Below are 21196 nucleotides of genomic sequence, written 5' to 3' on the forward strand. Positions count from 1 at the left end.
CGCAAACGCTTTCAGGGCGTGTCAGGACCCGTTTTTGCTAATTTAAGGACGGGAAATCTGCTTTGCGCTTCGGTGCATGGTCTAAAAGGGTTGAGTTTATTTTCTTAATGAGTTATAGGTGTGTTTTGAGAATAAACCAATTAGAGTCTCATCTCCCATTGCCTTTAAGAGTCAGCTGCGTCGCGCCAAGAGCGCATTCGCTATTTACAGGATGCAAAGTCAGTGTAAGTGGAAAAAATGAGCATTTCACAAGCAAACAGTTAACAATTTATTTTAACAGAAAACAGTTAAACTGAGCATCCACTGCGTGAGAATGAGAGATAATGGATCACTTTCACTTTCGCTCTTGGATAGGGAAACCTTTACGCACAGACATCAATTAGCCTATAAATAAATACTTTTGTTTGTTAAGCGCAAAGATTAGTTTCAAAACTATTTCTAAATTCAGTTCTAATTTCCAGCAAACGAATAAATGAATAATAATAACAAAGTGTGCTCAAAAACCTGAGTTATATCCTAAAACACATGCTGTGCCCCTTATGGTCTAAAACCTGACAGGTGGACAAATCTAAGCTTGTTTTTAATAAAACAAATATAAATATGGATATAATATATAATACTGCTAATAATAATAACATTATACAAAAGCAAATTGTTATGAATGAACTGAAAAAGCCTCCCGAGATGAAGAAGACATAAAAGCAGTGATTTTTCATATTTATGTAGGCTAGAAAATAATATGTTTTGTAATATTTTAATCCTTTATATTTTTATTCTATATCTATTCTTATAATATCCTATATATATCCTTAATATTTACATTTTTTCATATGTAAAGATATTTGCCTATTGCTCTCTTGTGTGTATTAAGCAGTGCATAAGCGAGGCGCAACTCTGCGCTGGAGTTTAGACCGGGTTTGTTTTGGTCTGATGAAAAATCTATTATAGTTTCTCAAAATAGCAACGCGCCAGCGGTCCGCCTCAGAACACCTTCCTTTTTAGACCAGAACGCCTATGGGCGCACATATGAGCGCTAATGCATTTGCTATATAAACAGCGTAGCGCAACGCCTCAAAACGACTCTTGCGCCAAGCTGAAACTACCAAAAGACTACTGCGCCGCGCCTTGCGCCACACTGCGCCGGGTGTATAATAGGGCCCTAACTCTACTTAACATTTCCCTTACACTTAATATTTAAATAAAAACTTGTCGGAGTAATGATTTTTGTATGTCACTTTCTAAACATTAAGACTGTTGTTATGTTGTCGCTGAATTAAAAATGTATAATATTCAAATGTGGTTTCTGAAATATGTATAAAATGTGCACTATTTGTCATAGTTCTTGTACATTTCAGAACTTCTATTTCTTTCATTCTGTTTTTCTGTATTCTTTGTCAGCTGCAAGTGTGGTAAGAGATGCTTCTGGCAATCTTAATGACAGTCTAGCGCTCGATTCCTCAATCCAGTGCAGTGGCTTGGGCTGTAAACTGGGCTGGAATTTTGACCATTGTGAACAAAACCACACCTGTAGCTTTGGACTGGCAAACTACTTCCAGGTGAGCACATCTGTCAGAACACAGTTGTGCTGAACAATATATCGCTTGAGCATCGATTTCACAATGTGTATATCTACAATAGTCACAATGCAGAATTAGATTTTTTATTAAAGATCTAAAGATAATCATATCATATTCTTTAACTATTTATACAATGGTGGATATTTTATTATTATATATTATATATTATTATTATTATTATTATATATATATTAGCGCTGTCAAAATTAGTGCGTTAACGCATGCAATAAATTTTAAATAATTAACGCGTTAAAAAAAATTTACCCAATTAACGCAGTTGCAGGTTTTTTTTACTTCCTGTTGTAGTGGACGTGTGTTTAACATGCAGTAAATGTGGATAAGACCAAGGAAGCACTTTTTGGAGGCAAGTTTCAGTGTAAAACAATTAGTTGCATCACAGGTTATAAAGAGTTTCAACTTCTTTCGACTTCTGTTGTAAGTTGATACCGCATGGCGAACAGAAAGAAAATCCTCTGCATTTCGTGACTCGGTGTTGCTTTAAGGTAACAAAATCCTTGCTTAGGCTACACGGTAGAATTTTAATAAGAGTATAATCTTAATCATATTAAAATCGGAGTATTGGTGTCTTATGTGAATGTACTCAAAGTCTCTGGTGAAGTCGCGAGCTGTCAAAGACAGGGCATTACTCTGCCTTTCAGCATGAGCCCTCCAAGTTTAGCGTGTTTCCTCATTAAACGAAATGAAAGCATCTGCTTCGCGTTGTTGTGTCAGAATCCTTGTGAAATACAGTAATACTTTAGAACGCTTAGTTTAAGCAAATTTGATGAATGCGATCATGCGTGTTGAATATGAAGGGAGTCGCTCCAGCACGTTGTGTGTGTGTCTGTGTCAGGCTCGTTGAGGGGTGTCAGGGGTGGAATGAGCGACGTATCTGAGGAGGGGTGTGTGCGTGCGAGACGTACCTGAAGGACAGTGGGGGTGAGTTGCGCGCGACATACCTGAAGTCTAGGAGGGATGCGGTGGACAGGGGTGTGCAATGTATTTAACGACCGGTTTGCGAGAGATTATCATTCATTTGCGGGCATTTGGGAGTCTCTGTGCACTTGCGGGATACTCCTAGTCTTAGCAACTGGATAAATGTAAAGGAGGATTAAGCAAAATTGTTACTATTCTATAATTAATGTTCTCAACTCACAGCAATAAAACTTTACAATGAGTGCAACAGTTTGTATTCAATAACTTATTATTATAATTTTCCATTTTCCATATCTGCAATACCTGTATTTTGGCTTTTTTTTTGCAGTCCACTTAGAATCCAACATGGAAATCAATGTTTTTTTATTGGCATTGATTGTTTTGAAATTCAAATGGCATTAACATGATGATCTTGATGGTTTATTGTGGGTATGCTGTTTACATGAAGAAATCTGTGTTACAAGTTAAACATAAATTCTAAAAACAAATATAGTTTAAATAGTTTTTGTCTTGTGTTTACATTAATTTTACATTTGAATAGCCAAAATTACAAGTTTCAGTATTTTAAATGTGATTAATCGCGATTAATTTTTTCAAAAAGGTGCGATAAATTAGTTAATTTTTTTAATCGATTGACAGCACTATGTATATATATAGCGCATTTTCAACAAGCAAGATGCCTATTTTTCTCTAGATTCTCACCACTGCCTCTGGAACTGGTCATCTGATCACCATCGGGATCTTTGCAGCTACTTTGTCGTCAGCGTTGGGTTTCTTGGTTTCTGCACCCAAAATATTTCAGGTAGAGGCTAGTAAGATGAAAATTATGTTAATTTAGCATACATTCAATTTCAACATTTCACACGTTTTTCCACAGTGTCTGTGCAAAGATAACATTTACCCCTACATCGGCTTCTTCGGGAAAGGCTACGGGAAAAACCAAGAGCCTCTACGTGGATATTTGCTGATGTTCTTCATTGCGTTGGCCTTCATCCTCATCGGTGAGTGTTGGATCTGCTGCATTAGATCAGTTACTGTGGTGCTTCTCTTTACAGGTGTTTTAATATTTGATGTTTTCAGGTGACCTGAACACAATCGCTCCTCTGATCTCCAACTTCTTCCTCTGCTCTTACGGCCTCATCAACTTCAGCTGCTTCCACGCCACGATCACCAAATCACCTGGTGAGAACATCATCATCATCGCTGTATGAATGATTATAACAAGACAAATTATGATCACCAGTAGCCCTAACGGATCGCTGGGGAACACTCCGTTATTCACATGAACTACATATCCCATCATGCACCACAGTCACACACCAGGTTTTAGGTAATCGGATTACACACACAGCTGAAGCTCGTCATGTCTGATTACTTAGACTACACACACACAAACACACTGCAGAGTCTTATTTTCTGTTGTGAGAATTACTTAACATTTACCTGTGTTGTCCTGTCATATGTTTTTTTCCCCCTTGTTTGTTTACCATTATGTTGTTTTGCGACCTGCCCTGACCTTTTCACCTGTTATATGATTGCTCTGTTGAACTACCCTTTTGCTACTATGTGCTCCCAATGCAATCTCACAGCAATTCGTAACTTTTTGATTTAGTGGCTAACTCTTATGAATTCATACGATCTAATTTGTACAATTAAGTATGATTTGCTCATCTCCCAATGACGGTTAGGGTTAGGTGCCACGCCTCCTTTTTAAAATTGTACATTTGTATGACTGAACTCGTACAAATTCGTACGAATTAGTCACTAAACTGACAAAATGTAAAATACTTACGTTTCCTCGTGAGATCAGGCTGGTGCTCCTGTATTAACTTTCCCAATACTTTCCTGTCTGCAGCCTCTACTGTCCATTCCAAATAAAGGTGAAAAAAACATTAAAAATTAATGAAATGTAGCTCGCATTACATTTACAAAGTAACTCAAATAATATTACTTAACAGGCTGGCTTGTGTAGCAAGCCAGACTATTGTTATCCTATTTTTCTTCTGAGACTAAAAATTAAACTCTATCTCCTCCTAAAGCTTTCGAGCTATGACCACCAAACTCACACCAGACCTCCAAACTGGTCTGACTCGGGTTGCTATATCTTTTCCTACTGATCCGACTTTCGGTTTTCTGAAAAACGTCCCGGGACCGTCGGAAAAATCCCATTGACATTGGACCAAACTTTGTGACCTCATAACTCTGCATCAGACTGTCCTACAGACTTCTAACTGGGCTCATTTAACTCAGACTACCTAACTCCCAATAACTAATGAGCTTTTAACTTTCTGGCCACACCCTAGCAATCACTTTTGGGACCCTAAAAACTGTCCCATAGATTTCCACTGCAAAAGACTCTCATTGACTTTACATTGGGTCAAACTTTGTGAGCTCATAACTCTACATCAGACTGTCGCACAGACTTCTAACTGGGCTCATTTAACTCAGACTACCAAACTACCAATAACTGATAAGTTTTCAACTTTCTAGCCAAACCCTAACAACCAGATACGGTCCAATAGACTGCCATTATAGAGGTTCAGATTGATATCGTCATGCTGCAGTGTGATAAAGAAGCTTTGATACATCTTCAGTCTAAGCTGTCAATCAACTCCATAGCAACAAAACAGACTAACCTAGCAACAATATAACAGCAGCTATATGTCAGCATCAGAACATCGTAGAGAAGCGGGGGTTGGCTTGTTTGACTCAAGCTAGCACACCATCTATATATCCATCCATCCATCCATCTATCTATCTATCTATCTATTTGTCATACTTTTTAAAACAGTTTAAACTAAATAAGCTATTACCATCAGGCGTTCACACACCAGCCTCAAAGTTTGTCCTCAAACTTTAAGAATCTAGTTGTTTTTGAAGTAATGCGTTATTTTACTCATTACTTTTCGTCCAGGAAAAGTAATGTTACGTAACTCGCATTACTTGTAATGCATTAGACCCAACACTGTTATTGACTACATTCTGGTGAAATAGAAAATTGGGTTTAATAATACATTTTGGACAGCGATTTAATCATGTCAAAGATCAATATTCATAACTATAACCTGTCTTATAGGTTGGCGTCCACATTACCACTACTTTTCTCCATGGACGTCTCTGTTTGCTGCTTTCCTCTCCTTCATCCTCATGTTTTTGTTTACGTGGTGGGCTGCTCTGGTCACGTTTGCTATCGTCCTCTCCCTCTTAGGATACGTCACCTACAAGAAGCCTAGTGAGTATATGCTGCAGAGAATGACGAATATATTTTAATTGATATGCACACGTCTGAAGGTTTTATTAATTGTGTCCAGAGATTAACTGGGGAACGTCCTATCAGGCCAGTTTCTACAACATGGCTCTGTCCTTCTCAATGTCCCTGACTGGTGTTGAAGACCATGTGAAAAACTTCAGGTATTGTAAACATAATAACTGAACTGACCTCTACAGATCATTAATACTCCAGTCACTTATGTATAAACACTCTCTCAGGCCTCAGTGTCTGGTTCTGACTGGCCCTCCAAACGTCCGTCCAGCCCTGGTGGACTTTGTGGGCACTTTCACTAAAAACATCAGCCTGATGATCTGTGGGAACATTTTCATGGTAAGAACCAAAGTTAATCCAATTTTTTAGGCACATTATGTAAAACCATGTATCGTAGTGAAAGCTGCTTTGATTTCAAAGTCACTAACTTTATCAGCACTAAATAGGGTATATGCATAGCTAGTGTTTCTTCCCATACCGATACATCTCCGGTGAACGGTTAATGTGATTTTTAAAATTTTATAAGGTTTCTTTTACAGCACTGAAAAACCGAAATGCTTGAAGTTTCTGCCAACCCGACTCTACACCATAACTTTTCAATCCAAATGGATGGGGCAACCATTACTGCATCCAGAATGGTGAAAAGCCTTGGATTAACGATTGATGACCAATTAAACTTCTCTGACCACATCTCTAGAACTGCTCGATCTTGCAGATTCGCACTCTATAACACCAGAAAGGTCCAACCCTTCCTATCTGAACATGCAGCTCAACTAATTGTTTAAGCTCTTGTTGTCTCCAGACTGGATTACTGCAACTCTCTACTAGTGGGGCTTCCAGCTAACTCTATCAAGCCTCTTCAGCTGCTCCAGAACGCAGCAGCACGAGTAGTCTTTAATGAAGCTAAAAGAGCACGTCACTCCGCTACTCATCCGTTTGCACTGGCTGCCAGTTGCTGCTTGCATCAAATTCAAAGCTGTGATGTTTGCCTACCAAGCCACCTCTGGCTTTGCTCCTTCTTATCTGCTCTCACTTCTGCAGATGTATGTGCCCTCCAGAAACTTGGATTCTGTGAATGAACGTCGCCACGTGGTTCCATCCCAAAGAGGGAAGAAATCACTTTCCCGAACGCTCGTGTTCAATCTGCCCAGTTGGTGGAATGAACTCCCTAACTGCATGAGAACGGCAGAATCACTCACTGTTTCATGAAACGACTAAAACCTCAACTATTTAGTCTCCACTTCACTTCCTAATCTGCAATTGCCTCTCTGGCGATACCACTAACTGTACTCAAAAAAAAAAAAAAAAAAACTTACATTACTAATACTTTCCTTCTTAGACTTTACATACCTGAAACTTGCCTTCAGCACTTATTCATTGTTGCTCTTATAGTTGTGTAAGTTGCTTCCTTGTCCTCATTTGTAAGTCGCTTTGGATAAAAGCGTCTGCTAAATGACTAAATGTAAATAAATAAAACATAAAAATCAATAAAAATCAATCAGAAACAATTATTATTATTTTTTTTTATATTCCGAGACCAGATACACATTCACGGTTAAGCAACGCTGCCACACAAATAGGCTATTATTTTTTGCACTCAGTTATGATGTTATAACCAGGCATTTTATTGTGATAATGGTATTTTGTTAAAATTACATGTTTTCCACAATTAAGAGACATCTTTTTTGTATAAGGGCCAACTTTTTGATTTCTCACTACAGTTTTTCACGTAAAAACCAAACATGTTCAGTGCTCATTTTTCACCTGAAAATGCTCTTTCTAATGCATAAAGGTGGAGGAGAAGTCCAGGTTTCCACAGCACAGCACTGATATGCTGGTGGACTGGCTGAATCAGAGGAAAGTTCGTGCTTTTTACACGTCCTTCACTGCGGACAGTCTGACAGAGGGAACACACAGTCTCATGCAGGTAAGTTGTGGTTTTAACACCAGAATCAGACAATTGAACTTAATTATATCCTTTTACAAGAGGTCAACCCTGTCTTTCCAGGCTTCAGGTCTTGGGAAACTGAAGCCGAACACTCTTGTTTTGGGATACAAGACAAACTGGCAGGAATGTAAACCAGAGAGATTACAGGACTACTTCAACACCATCAGGTGAGCTCACAGGCAGATTCTGTTCATAATTATCAGTTCAGTATTTCCCAATAAAAAATACAGATGAAGAAACAATTATTATTTTAAATAATATCAGTTTGTATTATTTAATTTTTTTTAAGTAATTTCCAATTTTATTTAACTTATATATTAAAAATAAGTTTTAATGACATATTAATTTCGTCTTTGCCATGACAGTAGTATATATTTCACTAGTAATATAACAGTTAAATAATATTTTATAATAGTGTAACACAATAGTATAATAATATATCACTAGTTATTTTAAAATATACTAGTATTCAGCTTTAAAAAAATGCTATTTAAATTTTTTTCTTAGGTTTAGTCATAGGACAACAGTGGTTTGTTAGGTTTGTAAGTTTAAAAATTGTAAATAGCTATTTATTCCAAACAAGCAAAAATAAATGTATTATCCAGAAACAATATAATTAAAAATACTGTAGAATAATATAAATTTCACAGCAGCGCTAATCATTTTTATAATAATCTACATTTTGTTGCCAGATTACAGATAATTGTGTCATGTAGGAATGCTGCGACCAATCAACCCAAGATCGGTAATCACATTTCATGACTCAATCGGTACTCGTCAATCTGACTGATCTCATAAACTGATCGCAGGTGTGTGTTTGTTTATAAGCAGAGGAAGACAGACAAGCAGTCCTGTATATTATACATAGCCTAAGCCAAAGTAAAATTAACTAATCGTTTTCTGTAAAGCTGCTTCTGACCATGACATGTTCACATCTAAATGGTTATAAGAGACGTGTTTAAAGTATTATATGCAGAATCCTTAATTTATTCTGATAGATAAGGCGAGATCTTCTCTTAAGGTTCACACTTAGAGGGAAAATGTGCTTAAAGCATTATAAAGTTTGAAGCATCAGAATCGGTACTCAGTATTGGCCGATCACCATGACAAGGGATCAGTATTCAGTATCGGCTGCAAAAATCCTGATCGGAGCATCCCTAATGTCATGTATTTAATGCTTATTTGCTAAAACTGTACAGTTGATCTAAGATACTGCACCTTTTAGAATTGTTCAGACTGGACGCAGTGTTTGTAATTAAAGTTAAAATTGATTTTTTATTGTTGCAATGTGGTTTAATGTCTGATTTAGCAATGCAAGATACTAAGTGAACTAGGTTAATTAGGCTATCTAGGTTAAGTTGGGTTAATTAGTAAAGAAAAAATAATAATAATAATAACTGAAGGGGGCTAATATTATTGATCTTTTTATTCCAAACTAAAAGAAATAAGACTTTATCCAGAAGAAAAATACAAACACAACTTGAAAATTACTTATATTTACACAACAGTGCTAATAATTTTCATAATAATCTACATTGTGTTGCCAGGTAGATATAATAAGATCACGTGTTTAATGCTTATTTTCAATAATTTAATTTGATCTAGGACTGCACATCTGGGAAAATTCACTTATCCAGCAAGATTTTACGCAGCGGATGCCCTTCCAGCCGCAACCTAAACACTGGGAATCATTCACACACACTCATACACTACGAACAATTTAGCCTACCCAATTCACCTGTACCGCATGTCTTTGGACTGTGGGGGAAACCGGAGCACCCGGAGGAAACCCACGCAAAGACAGGGAGAACATGCAAACTCCACACAGAAACGCCAACTGAGCCGAGGTTCGAACCAGCGAACTTCTTTCTGTGTGGTGAAAGCACTACCTACTGCGCCACTGCCTCACCCCATCTGGGAATTTTTTTTTTCTTCTCTTTTTATGAAACTGTGAATGAACACACTGGATGCAGTGTTTTTAATTAAAACAGTTATTTGTTTCTGTTGTGATGTGGTTTATTGTCTTGTTCAGCGATGCGTTTGACTCCAGCTATGGTATTGCGGTTCTGAGAATGATGGATGGATTGGACATAAGAGAAGATTTGACTTCAGGTGTGTTTTATTAAGCATAATAACTAAAGCATAAACGTTGAAGTTTAAGACATAATATCAAGTTAACGTGGGTTTTTTTTTAGGTCGATCATCTGCAATTGACAATCCAGCATTTGAGGCAGATGAAAATACAAAATCAGAAAATGAAGAGACCGACCGAAATTCAGGTGACAAATACTTTGTGCTTATAATCCCACAAAACCCAAAAATAATCACAAAACAAACTCTACACTAACACTTGAATACTAGTCCACTTGTCTAGATGTTACCACTAAAGTCATTTTATATCAGTTTATTACATTATAATTAGTGCTGGGCGAAGATTAATTGCATACAAAATAAAAGTTTGTTTTAACACAGGGGTTTTCAAAGTGTGAGGCGCGCCTCCCCAAGGGGGCGCCAGAGCATGTCAGGGGAGGCGCGGGGAAAAAACATTATATAATAAAAATATAATTATTAAGTTTAATTATTATATGTATTTTTTATTTTTTTTAAACGTTTTAATTAAACAAAGCTAAAAAAAAAATAATACGTCAAATATAAGAAAACCTTTTTTACCCAGAAGGCCATAGCTGTGAATTTGCTTCAGTTTGGCAAGCCCGCCAATACAGGTATATGGCTGCTAATACAATGGATCGGTTTCTGAGACCCCCCGATTCGAAGCCTGTAAGTTCAGGGCTTAAACCCAAAAGACGACGATATGATGGTCAGTATTTGAGTTTAGGATTTATGTGGACAGGACCAGCTGATGAACCACGACCTTTATGTGTGGTTTGTCAAGATATTTTAGCTAATGACAGCATGAGACCCGCTAAACTTCGGCGACACCTTGAAACCAAGCATGATGAGGTAGCAGAAAAACCTCCAGAATTTTTTGTGTGTGTGTGTGTGTGTGTGTGTGTGTGTGTGTGTGTGTGTGTGTGTGCACGCGTGTGTTTGGGAGGAGGGGGGCGCCAATGGATAAGTTGTGTCAAAAGGGAGGCCCACTGTCTTAGACTTTGAAAAACCCTGTTTTGACATAATTTATGCATATTTGTGTGTGTGTGTGTGTGTGTGTGTGTGTGTGTGTGTGTCACTAGCTATTTTTCCATCCACCCATTTTTTTGCGCATTTTGCCTTGATTTACATACATTTTAAATATGCGGATAAAAAAACGTGTGTGCATAACTGTGTGGGATAAACTTTTTATTCGATAAGAAAAGATGCAAAACCACAATGGAAACACTTTTACCGCACAGATTTCAGCATGCGCATTAAAAAAAAAGTCATGTGATTCTGTTATAAATCATGTGATTCTGTGATCATGTGATGATAAAAATGTGTGTAAATGGACAAACCACAGGCTAAACACTGTAAACCAGGGGTCTCAAACTCGCGGCCCGCGGGCCATTTGCGGCCCTCAGTACAATATTTTGTGGCCCGCGCCGACCGCTGTACACTGACAGAATCAGCGGAGCGGGGAGAGCGAGCGCTTCCCGCTCCGCTGATTCTATCCGTACACAGCGGTCACTGGCATTCCCCGCCCGCCGTGTAAACAAAGGGGCGGGGATGCCGGTGACGTCACCACGCACCCCGCCCCTTTGTTAGACGCTGTGACGGGCGGGAAGAACCAAGGTAAGCTGTTCCCGCCCCTGCCTGCCACTTAGCTACAGCCTGCATCTTACAGAGCTCGAAATTGCGACCATTTTGGTCGCATATGCGCCCGAAAATTAATCTATGCGACCTCATAATATATTTGGGTGCATTAGTGCGACTGCAGATAATGGTTGTAGTGCGACCTGTTTTGATTTTTTGTAAAAACGTGCTGAATGTCATTCACTCAAGGTATTCCGCTGTCAGATGACAGGGAAGGAGTTTTTATGACCACGGGAAATGCAAACGGCTGAAGAGTAAAAACTTAAAGCACACAGGTTTAAAGTTGAGGCGCAGATGAAAGCGATCATGACACGTCACGTGGTGAATAATGATCCGCCAGCTGTGATCAATCGAGTACGCGCTTCTTGGAGAAGGTGCCCGAATCTCCATGCGTTGCATTCACTGCATGTTCAGCCCAAATGTCCGCTAAAAGTCAAATCTAATACTGTTCATATCATCGCCAAAGGAGCTCGCCTTTACTAAGTTTACACTGAAACTGCGGCTCATAACAAAGACCGGTATTGCGCCGATGGTTAGCGCAAGAATCCTGCTCTGCCTGCTCATAAATTAGGTCGGCTGACTCGCCTGCTTTTCCAATAACACAGAAAAATGAAGATCATCTCAGACTGAACATTTAAATTGACACAAACTGAAACCAAATCTTTTAAAGAGTGATAGAAGTGAGACTTTACTTACTTTCTTTTGTCTATTCTTGTTTGAGGTGTATATTATTTTTTATTTATTTACTGATGACTGCTTTGCAGCTTTCATCATTGAATTGAATGATTTATTATAATCTTTTGTTTGTTTTGTAGCAGAAATAATATTTATTAAATTGACATGCATATAAAAACAGCAGTACAAAATAAATATTTCTTACTGCAATGCTTCATTTTTGTTTGATGCAAACTATACAATTATTTTTCATAAAGTAACAGACTTGTTATAGCAGATAACCTACATTCATGCACATTCAAGGCAGTATCATAATGAGAAATGTAATTCATTTTTACTATTATTGTCATTTTCATCATCATTAATATTCTATAATTATTAGACATTCATTTTGGAATTATTGCACACAAATATCAATGTTTTCGCAGCATTAGTTAGATAGTTGTTTCTGGTTTTTGTCAGTTCTATTGATGTTGTTTTAAAATACAATAAATCCCTTAAAAAGCAATTTGCAGCGGTGCTTAATCATTTTTGGTGGGTGCTCCTAAATTTTTTCTGGTGCACCTAAATTTATTTTGGTGCTCCTAAATATTTGAAGTTGGGAGCACCGGTGCTACCAAGTAAAAAAGTTAATTTCGAGCCCTGTCTTATATATATTATAGGTAGATACAGACTGGTACAGACTGATGTGACTGGAGTGGGGTGGGGGTGTTTTATTTATACATATATACGCCTTTTTTTTAGGTGAGGGAATGGAAGTTTTGAGTGAGTTCTCCCACTTTTTTCCCTAGGACTTGGCCTTTTTGGGAGCACATATTTGTGTGAGAAGTTATTCTCCACCTTGAACTTCAATAAGTCAAAGGACAGGTCTAGACTTAATGATGATCATCTTCAAGCCATACTGAGGGTCTCAACTGCTTCCGCTCTAAAGCCAAATGTGGTTCAGATTTGTGAGAAGAAGCGCTGTCAAGTCTCTGGCAGCAAGGAGTAGGCAAAAGATGCCATGTTCAGAAGAACTGTTCATAATCTTCACTCAATGTTCTATTAATGTTCAGGACACTTCATGTTCAGAAGAAATAATTAAAACTGTTAATAATGACATTTGAGGACTTTTTTTTGTGAGATCCCTTATGCGGCCCAGCCTCACCCAGACTTTGCCTCCTGCGGCCCCCAGGTAAATTGAGTTTGAGACCCCTGCTGTAAACCATCTGAACTGTTGTTTTGTTCATTCTAGACCGCTTCAACCGTTTTAGTATTATATTATTAATCAAGTGTCTGTGCTCTGCGACTGACAGCTTCAAAGGCCAAAGTGCGTTCACGGCGTGTCAGTCATTTATTAGATGAAGTATAGATTGATGCAGCCTCTCCTACTGCAGCAAATTCAGTTTTTACTGTTGATATTTGGCGCCAGTTAATCAGGAAGTGACTATTTTGTTCGCTATGAAATGCTGCTTTATTCGCACATTTTTTATGCGATAATCCAGTTTTGCGCATAAAGTTCATTCACATTTTTGGATGGAAACACAGCTAATGTGACTCCACAAATTGCATATCCTGAGACTCGGCTACTGTGAATGATCACATTGCGATCTCCATGCTGAAAGCATATGCTGTGCAGCCCTACACAGTATACAAACTTATGTCAAAACAAACTTTTATTTATTACTATCAATAAATCAGTGGTGTTTGAATAAAGCCTGAGCTGATGAAGTGATCTGAAAACTGACCTTTATAAACCTGTTTTTGACTCCTCATCCAGATATTTCTGACGATGGCTCCAACGATCAGGTCAAAACAGTGTTTCAGACCAAACAGGGCAGGAAGACCATCGACATCTACTGGATCTCTGATGATGGAGGTAAAACCAGAAATAAATGACTCAGGGCTCGAAATTGCGACCATTTTGGTCGCATATGCGCCCGAAAATTAATCTATGCGACCTCATAATATATTTGGGCGCATTAGTGCGACTGCTGATAATGGTTGTAGTGCGACCTGTTTTGATTTTTTGTAAAAACATGCTGAATCGCTCTTTCCTGCCGCTATATTGGTTCATATTAGCTGTCAATCACTCAAGGTATTCCGCTGTCAGATGACAGGGAAGGAGCTTTTATGACCACGGGGAAATGCAAACGGCAGAAGAGTAAAAACTTAAAGCACACAGGTTTGCAAACCCCACCTAAAATTGAGGTGCAGATGAGAGCGATCATGACACGTCACGTGGTGAATAATGATCCACCAGCTGAGATCAATCGAGTAGGCGCTTCATGGAGAAGGCGCCCGAATCTCCATGCGTTGCATTCACTGCGTGTTCAGTGCAAATGTCCGCTAAAAGTCAAATCTAATACTGTACATATCATCGCCAAAGAAGCTCGCATTTACTAAATTTACACTGAAACTGCGTCTCATAACAAACAGCGGTATTGTGCCGGTGGTCATCGCAAGAATCCTGCTCTGCCTGCTCATAAATTGGGTCGGCTGACTCGCCTGCTTTCCACTAACACAGAAACATGAAGATCATCTCAGACTGAACCTTTAAATTGACACAAACTGAAACCAAATCTTTTAAAGAGTGATAGAAGTGAGACTTTACTTTCTTTCTTTTGTCTATTCTTTTTTTAGGTGTATATTATTTTTATTTTTTATTTATTTACTGATGACTGCTTTGCAGCTTTCATCATTGAATTGAATGATTTATTATAATCTTTTGTTTGTTTTGTAGCAGAAATATTATTTATTAAATTGACATGCATATAAAAACAGCAGTACAAAATAAATATTTCTTACTGCAATGCTTCATTTTTGTTTGATGCAAACTATACAATTATTTTTCATAAAGTAACAGACTTTTTATAGCAGATAACCTACATTCATGCACATTCAAGGCAGTATCATAATGAGAAATGTAATTCATTTTTACTATTATTGTCATTTTCATCATCATTAATATTCTATAATTATTAGACATTCATTTTGGAATTATTGCACACAAATATCAATGTCTTCGCAGCATTAGTTAGATAGTTTTTTCTGGTTTTTATCAGTCCTATTGATGTTGTTTTAAAATACAATAAATCCCTTAAAAAGCAATTTGCAGCGGTGCTCAATCATTTTTGGTGGATGCTCCTAAATTTATTTTGGTGCTCCTAAATATTTGAAGTTGGGAGCACCGGTGCTACCAAGTAAAAAAGTTAATTTCGAGCCCTGTGACTTGTTTTTTTTTCCAAGACAAATGATAAATAGCTCAGTAAGGGGTCTAAAGTTATTTACGCATGCGCGTTCTTACACTGTAAAAAATAATTCTGTAAAATTTACGGTAAAAAAACAGCAGCTGTGGTTGCCAGTACTTTACCGTTAAAAACACGGTACAAACCGTAAAAGTAATTTTTCATTTTTATGGTAAATTACCGTATTTTATTAATTTATAGAGGTAATATGTCTGTATTTTGAATGATCAACATTTATACATCTTTTGTTAAACAGTTAGACACGTTAGCACACCCACATGCAAGTGGAGATAAGGAAGTTACATAATGAGCCAATGCTCATCACAATCAACTTTTCCCACAAGCAGAAAAGAGTATCAGCATAGAGAAGATGCTCAGTGTCATTCGCACAGCTACTAAACATCAGTATGGTAACACACATAAAATTAAAGTCATGAAATAAACATTGTTTATCAACATTAGACGTAACATAAATCTCTAATGTACATAACTGATGCGGAAACAACTAAAAAAATCCATATTAATGTCAACCAAATGCATAAAAAGTGTTGTGCCATGCAGGGAATTCTGGGAATTCTGGTCAATTTACGATTATCCGCCATACATATTAAGGAAACATACTGTTAACCAGGTTACGGATTTGTATTGTAGCATTTTTACAGTTTTTTACGGTTGAAATCACGGCCATTTTTTTACAGTGTATGTATACATTAGGGTTGGGCATCTAAGCTATAGATCCGATACGCATCTCGATACAAAGAATACGATCCGATATATTAGCGATACATTTGTGACATATTGCGATGCAACACGATACGATTTACACCCATATCACGATACAATGCGATAATTCAGCACTAACTAATTAAATCAAGTTTATGAGATGATGTAAGAAAGGATGCTGTGCCATTGAATGAGTTTGATTATTTATTTACCAAGTAAAACCAAGACTTTTTTTACAAACTGGCTTTTCTCTCAGAGCCAGAGTGTCAGTTTACAGTAGAGGGCCATTTTAGAACATATAGCACATATTATTTAAGTATTTTCAAGATAAACAGAATGTATAAGTGCAATATATATTAAAATATATATATTTGCACTCTTTCAACATAAAGGTTGAGCATTGCACAACAAGAATTGTGATTTAACTTTTCAACTATGAAAACAAGTTTTACAAAGATATATTGTGCCACTGAATATTCAAAACTTAAGGTGGTGAACTAGCAGTGTTATGCTGCTTTGAAACATCACTGTCACTGTAAACAACAGGCTAATAAAAATATAAATAAATAAAAATTAACAGGAGGTGTCTAAAACCTTCGTTCTCCGTGACACTAGGCTGAATATCTTTGCAGATGAACAATGCAATAGCATTCGTTATTGGCGTAGAGCGAGCAGAACTGTTGCTCATGGAGAAAACTTTCAATGCTTTTCTCACCACTTTTGGAGCTGGTAGCTACAGTTGAAGCAGTGCAGGAAGCCGGGGATGCAGGAACACTGGAAGATGCTTCCACAACAACACAGAGGCGCCGCTTCATCTGTCCTGTCAAGTCGTTCATCCTTTTTGCAGAATCCATAATGTTGCCATACTTTAGGTTTAGAACTCATTGGGGAATAAAATGTTTGTTTTGCTTCTCGCGCTTTCTGAGGGCGCACCACTAGCTTCATCCGCACACCTGATACACTGAGTTGTAGTGTAAGTGTACACATCCGCAAATCCGTTGCTAATGCATACTTTATGTAGGTCGATTAAATTATGTGCCAAAAACAGGTTGACAACACTTGTTAATAAATAAAAAATACATTCTATATTAAAAATATAAGTTGTATCATGGAAAAACCGATGCATCTCGCAAAAACCGATGCATCTCGATTTGCTTCCAAAATTTCATTCATACTCTGCTGCTCTACCGATGCACTCGCATAGTGCACGCGCATGACCGCGTAGATACATATCGGTTAATCTTCCCATCCCTAGTATACATGTTTTAATGTCATATCAGCAGCATTGGCTACATTCATGGCAACACTTGTAATAAATATTCAATATTTAATTTACAATCATAACCGTTTCTTAATCATTCAGTGTACAAACAAATACACAGATAACAACAACAGTGATAAAAAGTCATACAAGTTGTTTCTGTTTGATCAATGAAAAATATACTACAGTTCTACCAGAAGACACATTTTTAAACATGTATAAGGGGTCAGAAAAACACACTCAATTCAAATGAAAAACATGTTTGTACTGAATACTAAAGGAAGAAAATAATTTACATTAAATAAACATTTTCTGAAATGCTCTCCTCCTTCAGGTCTGACTCTTCTAGTGCCGTATTTGCTGACACGAAGAAACCGCTGGAAGAAGAGCAAAATCAGAGTGTTTGTCTTAGGAGATCAAGAGACCATGCAGGAGGACCATAAAGAGTCAGTCAATCATCATCATTATCTTCATCATCATATTTTTATCTAGAAGACTTGCGCAGAACCTTAACATGTTTATCTTCTCAGCATGAAGATGCTGTTAAAGAGATTCCGGCTGGAGATCGAGGACATCATCGTGATCACAGATGTGGATAAACCTCCGCTAGCGAAAAAGTGAGAAGATTATACTGGCATATTAATTCATTTTCCTTTGGCTTAGTTTTTAGAGGTTTTCACAGCTAAATGAACTGCCAACTATTCCAGCATGCGTGTTACACAGCGGCTGCCTTTCCAGCCACAACCCAGTACTGGGAAACACCCATACACACTCATGCACTATGGCCAATTTAGTTAATGCAATTAACTTTCCCCTTAATAATATAATTTCAGAAAAGTTTTATTTGCAAACTCTAAATAGTAAAATAATATTAGCAGCCAATGACTAGTAAAGTACAGCATTGTTCACAGTGAATTAGATAGTGTTAATGTTGTTTTCAAGTCATACTTGCATGCTAATTCTGATCGAATATTCAAAGTAACATGGTAAACAATATAGAGACTGCTAAATGAACGAATATGTGAATATAAAACCAACTTTACCTCTATCTTATATCCAGAAAATAGCAGGAAATCTCAACACCTGGAGGAAATTCCACACCAATACAGGGAGAACATGCTAACTCCACACAGAAATGTCATCTGGTCCAGCCAGGACTTAAACCAGCAACCTTTTTCCGTTGAGGCCACAGTGCTTACCACTGAGCCACCGTGTCGCCCTTTATATAACACATTAAAATAGACACCGTTATCCTTGTGTAAACAAATCTACAAACTGCATCAATATTATTAGTCAAACTCTTAATTGCGCATAATCAAAACTGAAAGTTGACAAATTACAGAAACCACTATAGATTTAAAAGCAGATTCGCAGTATTAAACAACACACTACAAATAAGGTGACATGAACTCTCTTAAATCCTGAACCCTGAATGAAAACAACACATTTGTGCTTCTGATCATTGTCTTATCCAAGCTTATAGTAAAATTAAAAAAAAATACCCCTATGGAAAATATGTTTATGAAATATGTTTCAAAAACTTATAATAAAAAAAAACAAAAATTAAAGGGTTAAAATCCTTAAATCTAATGACTTTTAGGAGTTTTTCCATCAAGCAGTGATGCTAAAAAAATCTGTCAGAATAAGAAAGTTATGGTCAAAAAAATAATAAGGTAAAAAAAATAAGCAAAATCTTACAAATATAGAGAAGATTAAAAAACATGCATACCCTTCTGGAAAAAAAAAATAAAGTTTTTTTTCCAAAATAGCGAAACTATTTTTTTATTTATTTATTTTTTTCAGGCAAATATTTTACAGTGCTTTAAAACAGGGGGAACATGCAAACTTCATACAGAAATTCAAACTGACCCAGCTGAGGCTCGAACCAGCAACCTTCTTGCTCGATGTTGATGTTCAATAAATAGATAGTAGACAGTGTTTTCTTCAATTATTTTAAAATCAAGTTAATGCGCCCTTCATTCAAAAATCTCTTATAATATGTGAGCATATTCACTGTACAAAACTTGTTTGTGAACTTTGAGGGCAAAAAAAGACAAAAAAGAAAAAGAAAATGATCCTTCATTAATAATAATCAAGTTCAAATGTTCAATTAATCGAGATTCAGATTTTACGCCAAATCGCCCAGCCCTAGTTAAAATCCTTATCCTCCTAGACAGAGGTGCAGTTGGTTTTATATTCGCACATTCAGACTTCCTCCTTAATAATATAGTTTCATGAAAGTATTATTTGCAAACTCCAAATAGCGAAATCATATTAGCAGCCAATGACTATCAGAGTACAACATGTTCACAGTCAAATAAACAGTGTTAATGTTGTTTTCAAGTCACACTTGCAGGTTATTTCAGACTGAATATTCAAAGTGCCGTGGTAAACAATATAGGAAGTCTGTCACAAGTTGTCACTAAATGAATGTGTGAATATACAATTAACTTTACCTCTAAACTCCCAGGGCTTAAGTGTCCACATATGTGGACATCACATGTTAGCTCTTAAGTGGCTATATAAAATACTTTGAGTGTTTAATATTTTGTTACAGACACACAGTGTCAATATATATATTCGGGCTGCTCTCGATTATGGGAAAAATCATAATCACGATTATTTTGGTCATAATTGTAATCAAGATTATTCAAAACGATTATCAGTTGAAGTCAAAATGATTCGCCCTTCTGAGAATTTATTTTTATATACAAATATTTCCCAAATTATGTTTAACAGAGCAATTTTTTACAGTATTTCCTTTAATATTTTTTTCTTCTGGAGAAAGGTTTTTATTTTATTTTATTTCAGCTAGAAAAAAAATCAGGTTTAAATATTTTGAAACCTATTTTAATAGCTCAATATTATTAGCCCCCTTAAGCAATATATATTTTTGATTGTCTGCAGAAGAAACTACTGTTACATAATGACTTGGCTGTTTACTCTAATTAAGCCTTTAAATGTCACTTTAAGCTGAATACTAGTATCTTGAAAAACATCTAATAAAATATAATGTGCTGTCATCATCGCAAAGATAAAAGAAATCAGTTATTAGAAATGAGCTATTAAATCTGTTTAAACTGTGTTTAAAGCATCTTCACTGTAAGAAAAAAAGTCCTTCAGTCAAGAGCAGTGAGTGGATTTTGTCCTTTTGTTGTTTGATTAATAATAAAAACAGCTGCAGGAATATCGCACGCTGTCACTTGAAGAATAGTGTGGCTCCGATACGGTTTCTCTTTCACGTGTCTTTGATTCTCAACTTGTTTGTTTATTACACAAATGAGGATTAATATGAATAATCATTAAACACCGTGCATGTATTTGTCCATTAAAGTGCTCGCATTAGGACTGCGTGCACACACGCGCGCACACACACACACACACACACACACACACACACACACACACACACACACACACACAATAGAGGTAAAGTTGGTTTTATATTAGCAGATTCAGACTTTCCCCATAATAATATAATTTCATAAAAGTATTTTTTGCAAATTCTAAATAGCGAAATCATATTAGCAGCCACTGACTATCAAAGTACATCATTGCTCACGGTCAAATAAACAGTGTTAATGTTGATTTCAAGTCATACTGGCATGCTAATTCCGATCAAATATTCAAAGTAACATGGTAAACAATATAGAGACTTCTAAATGAACGAATGTGCGAATATAAAACCAACTGCAAAAGTTACATTACAGCACATCTTTCAGTCACTTTCACGGGGAACTGGAAAAGAGGCGGTATATGATGGAATAATCGTTTATCTCGAATAATGGTTTTTCATAATCGTTATGACCCGTAATCGAAATCGAAACCGGATTTTCGATT

General features: G+C 36.8%; 1 protein-coding gene and 1 long non-coding RNA gene across 6 annotated transcripts in view; one reads left to right on the forward strand and one right to left on the reverse strand.

The window, feature by feature from the left end:
* LOC141375260 (uncharacterized) overlaps nt 1–3671 on the reverse strand; it is a 33297-nt gene extending 29626 nt beyond the window's left edge. For both annotated transcript variants that reach the window (XR_012382991.1, XR_012382992.1), the window contains exons 1-3: nt 3599–3671; nt 3415–3527; nt 3216–3322 (exon numbers count right to left, since the gene is read on the reverse strand). This is a non-coding gene — a long non-coding RNA (uncharacterized lncRNA). The remainder of the gene's footprint in view (nt 1–3215; nt 3323–3414; nt 3528–3598) is intronic.
* slc12a10.3 (solute carrier family 12 member 10, tandem duplicate 3) overlaps nt 1–21196 on the forward strand; it is a 38912-nt gene that overhangs the window by 13458 nt on the left and 4258 nt on the right. For all 4 annotated transcript variants that reach the window (XR_012382471.1, XM_073906829.1, XM_021477565.3 and 1 more), the window contains exons 10-23: nt 1399–1556; nt 3208–3315; nt 3391–3514; nt 3594–3695; nt 5590–5745; nt 5825–5924; nt 6003–6114; nt 7568–7702; nt 7784–7890; nt 9756–9835; nt 9919–10002; nt 13905–14003; nt 17691–17802; nt 17887–17973. Coding sequence is in view for 3 of the 4 variants with exons in the window: in XM_073906829.1 (XP_073762930.1) it covers nt 1399–1556; nt 3208–3315; nt 3391–3514; nt 3594–3695; nt 5590–5745; nt 5825–5924; nt 6003–6114; nt 7568–7702; nt 7784–7890; nt 9756–9835; nt 9919–10002; nt 13905–14003; nt 17691–17802; nt 17887–17973 (1564 nt within the window). In the remaining variant the exon portion in view is untranslated. The remainder of the gene's footprint in view (nt 1–1398; nt 1557–3207; nt 3316–3390; nt 3515–3593; nt 3696–5589; nt 5746–5824; nt 5925–6002; nt 6115–7567; nt 7703–7783; nt 7891–9755; nt 9836–9918; nt 10003–13904; nt 14004–17690; nt 17803–17886; nt 17974–21196) is intronic.

Source organism: Danio rerio, chromosome 7 (assembly GCF_049306965.1).
Source record: "Danio rerio strain Tuebingen ecotype United States chromosome 7, GRCz12tu, whole genome shotgun sequence".
NCBI classification, from domain to species: Eukaryota; Metazoa; Chordata; class Actinopteri; order Cypriniformes; family Danionidae; genus Danio; species Danio rerio.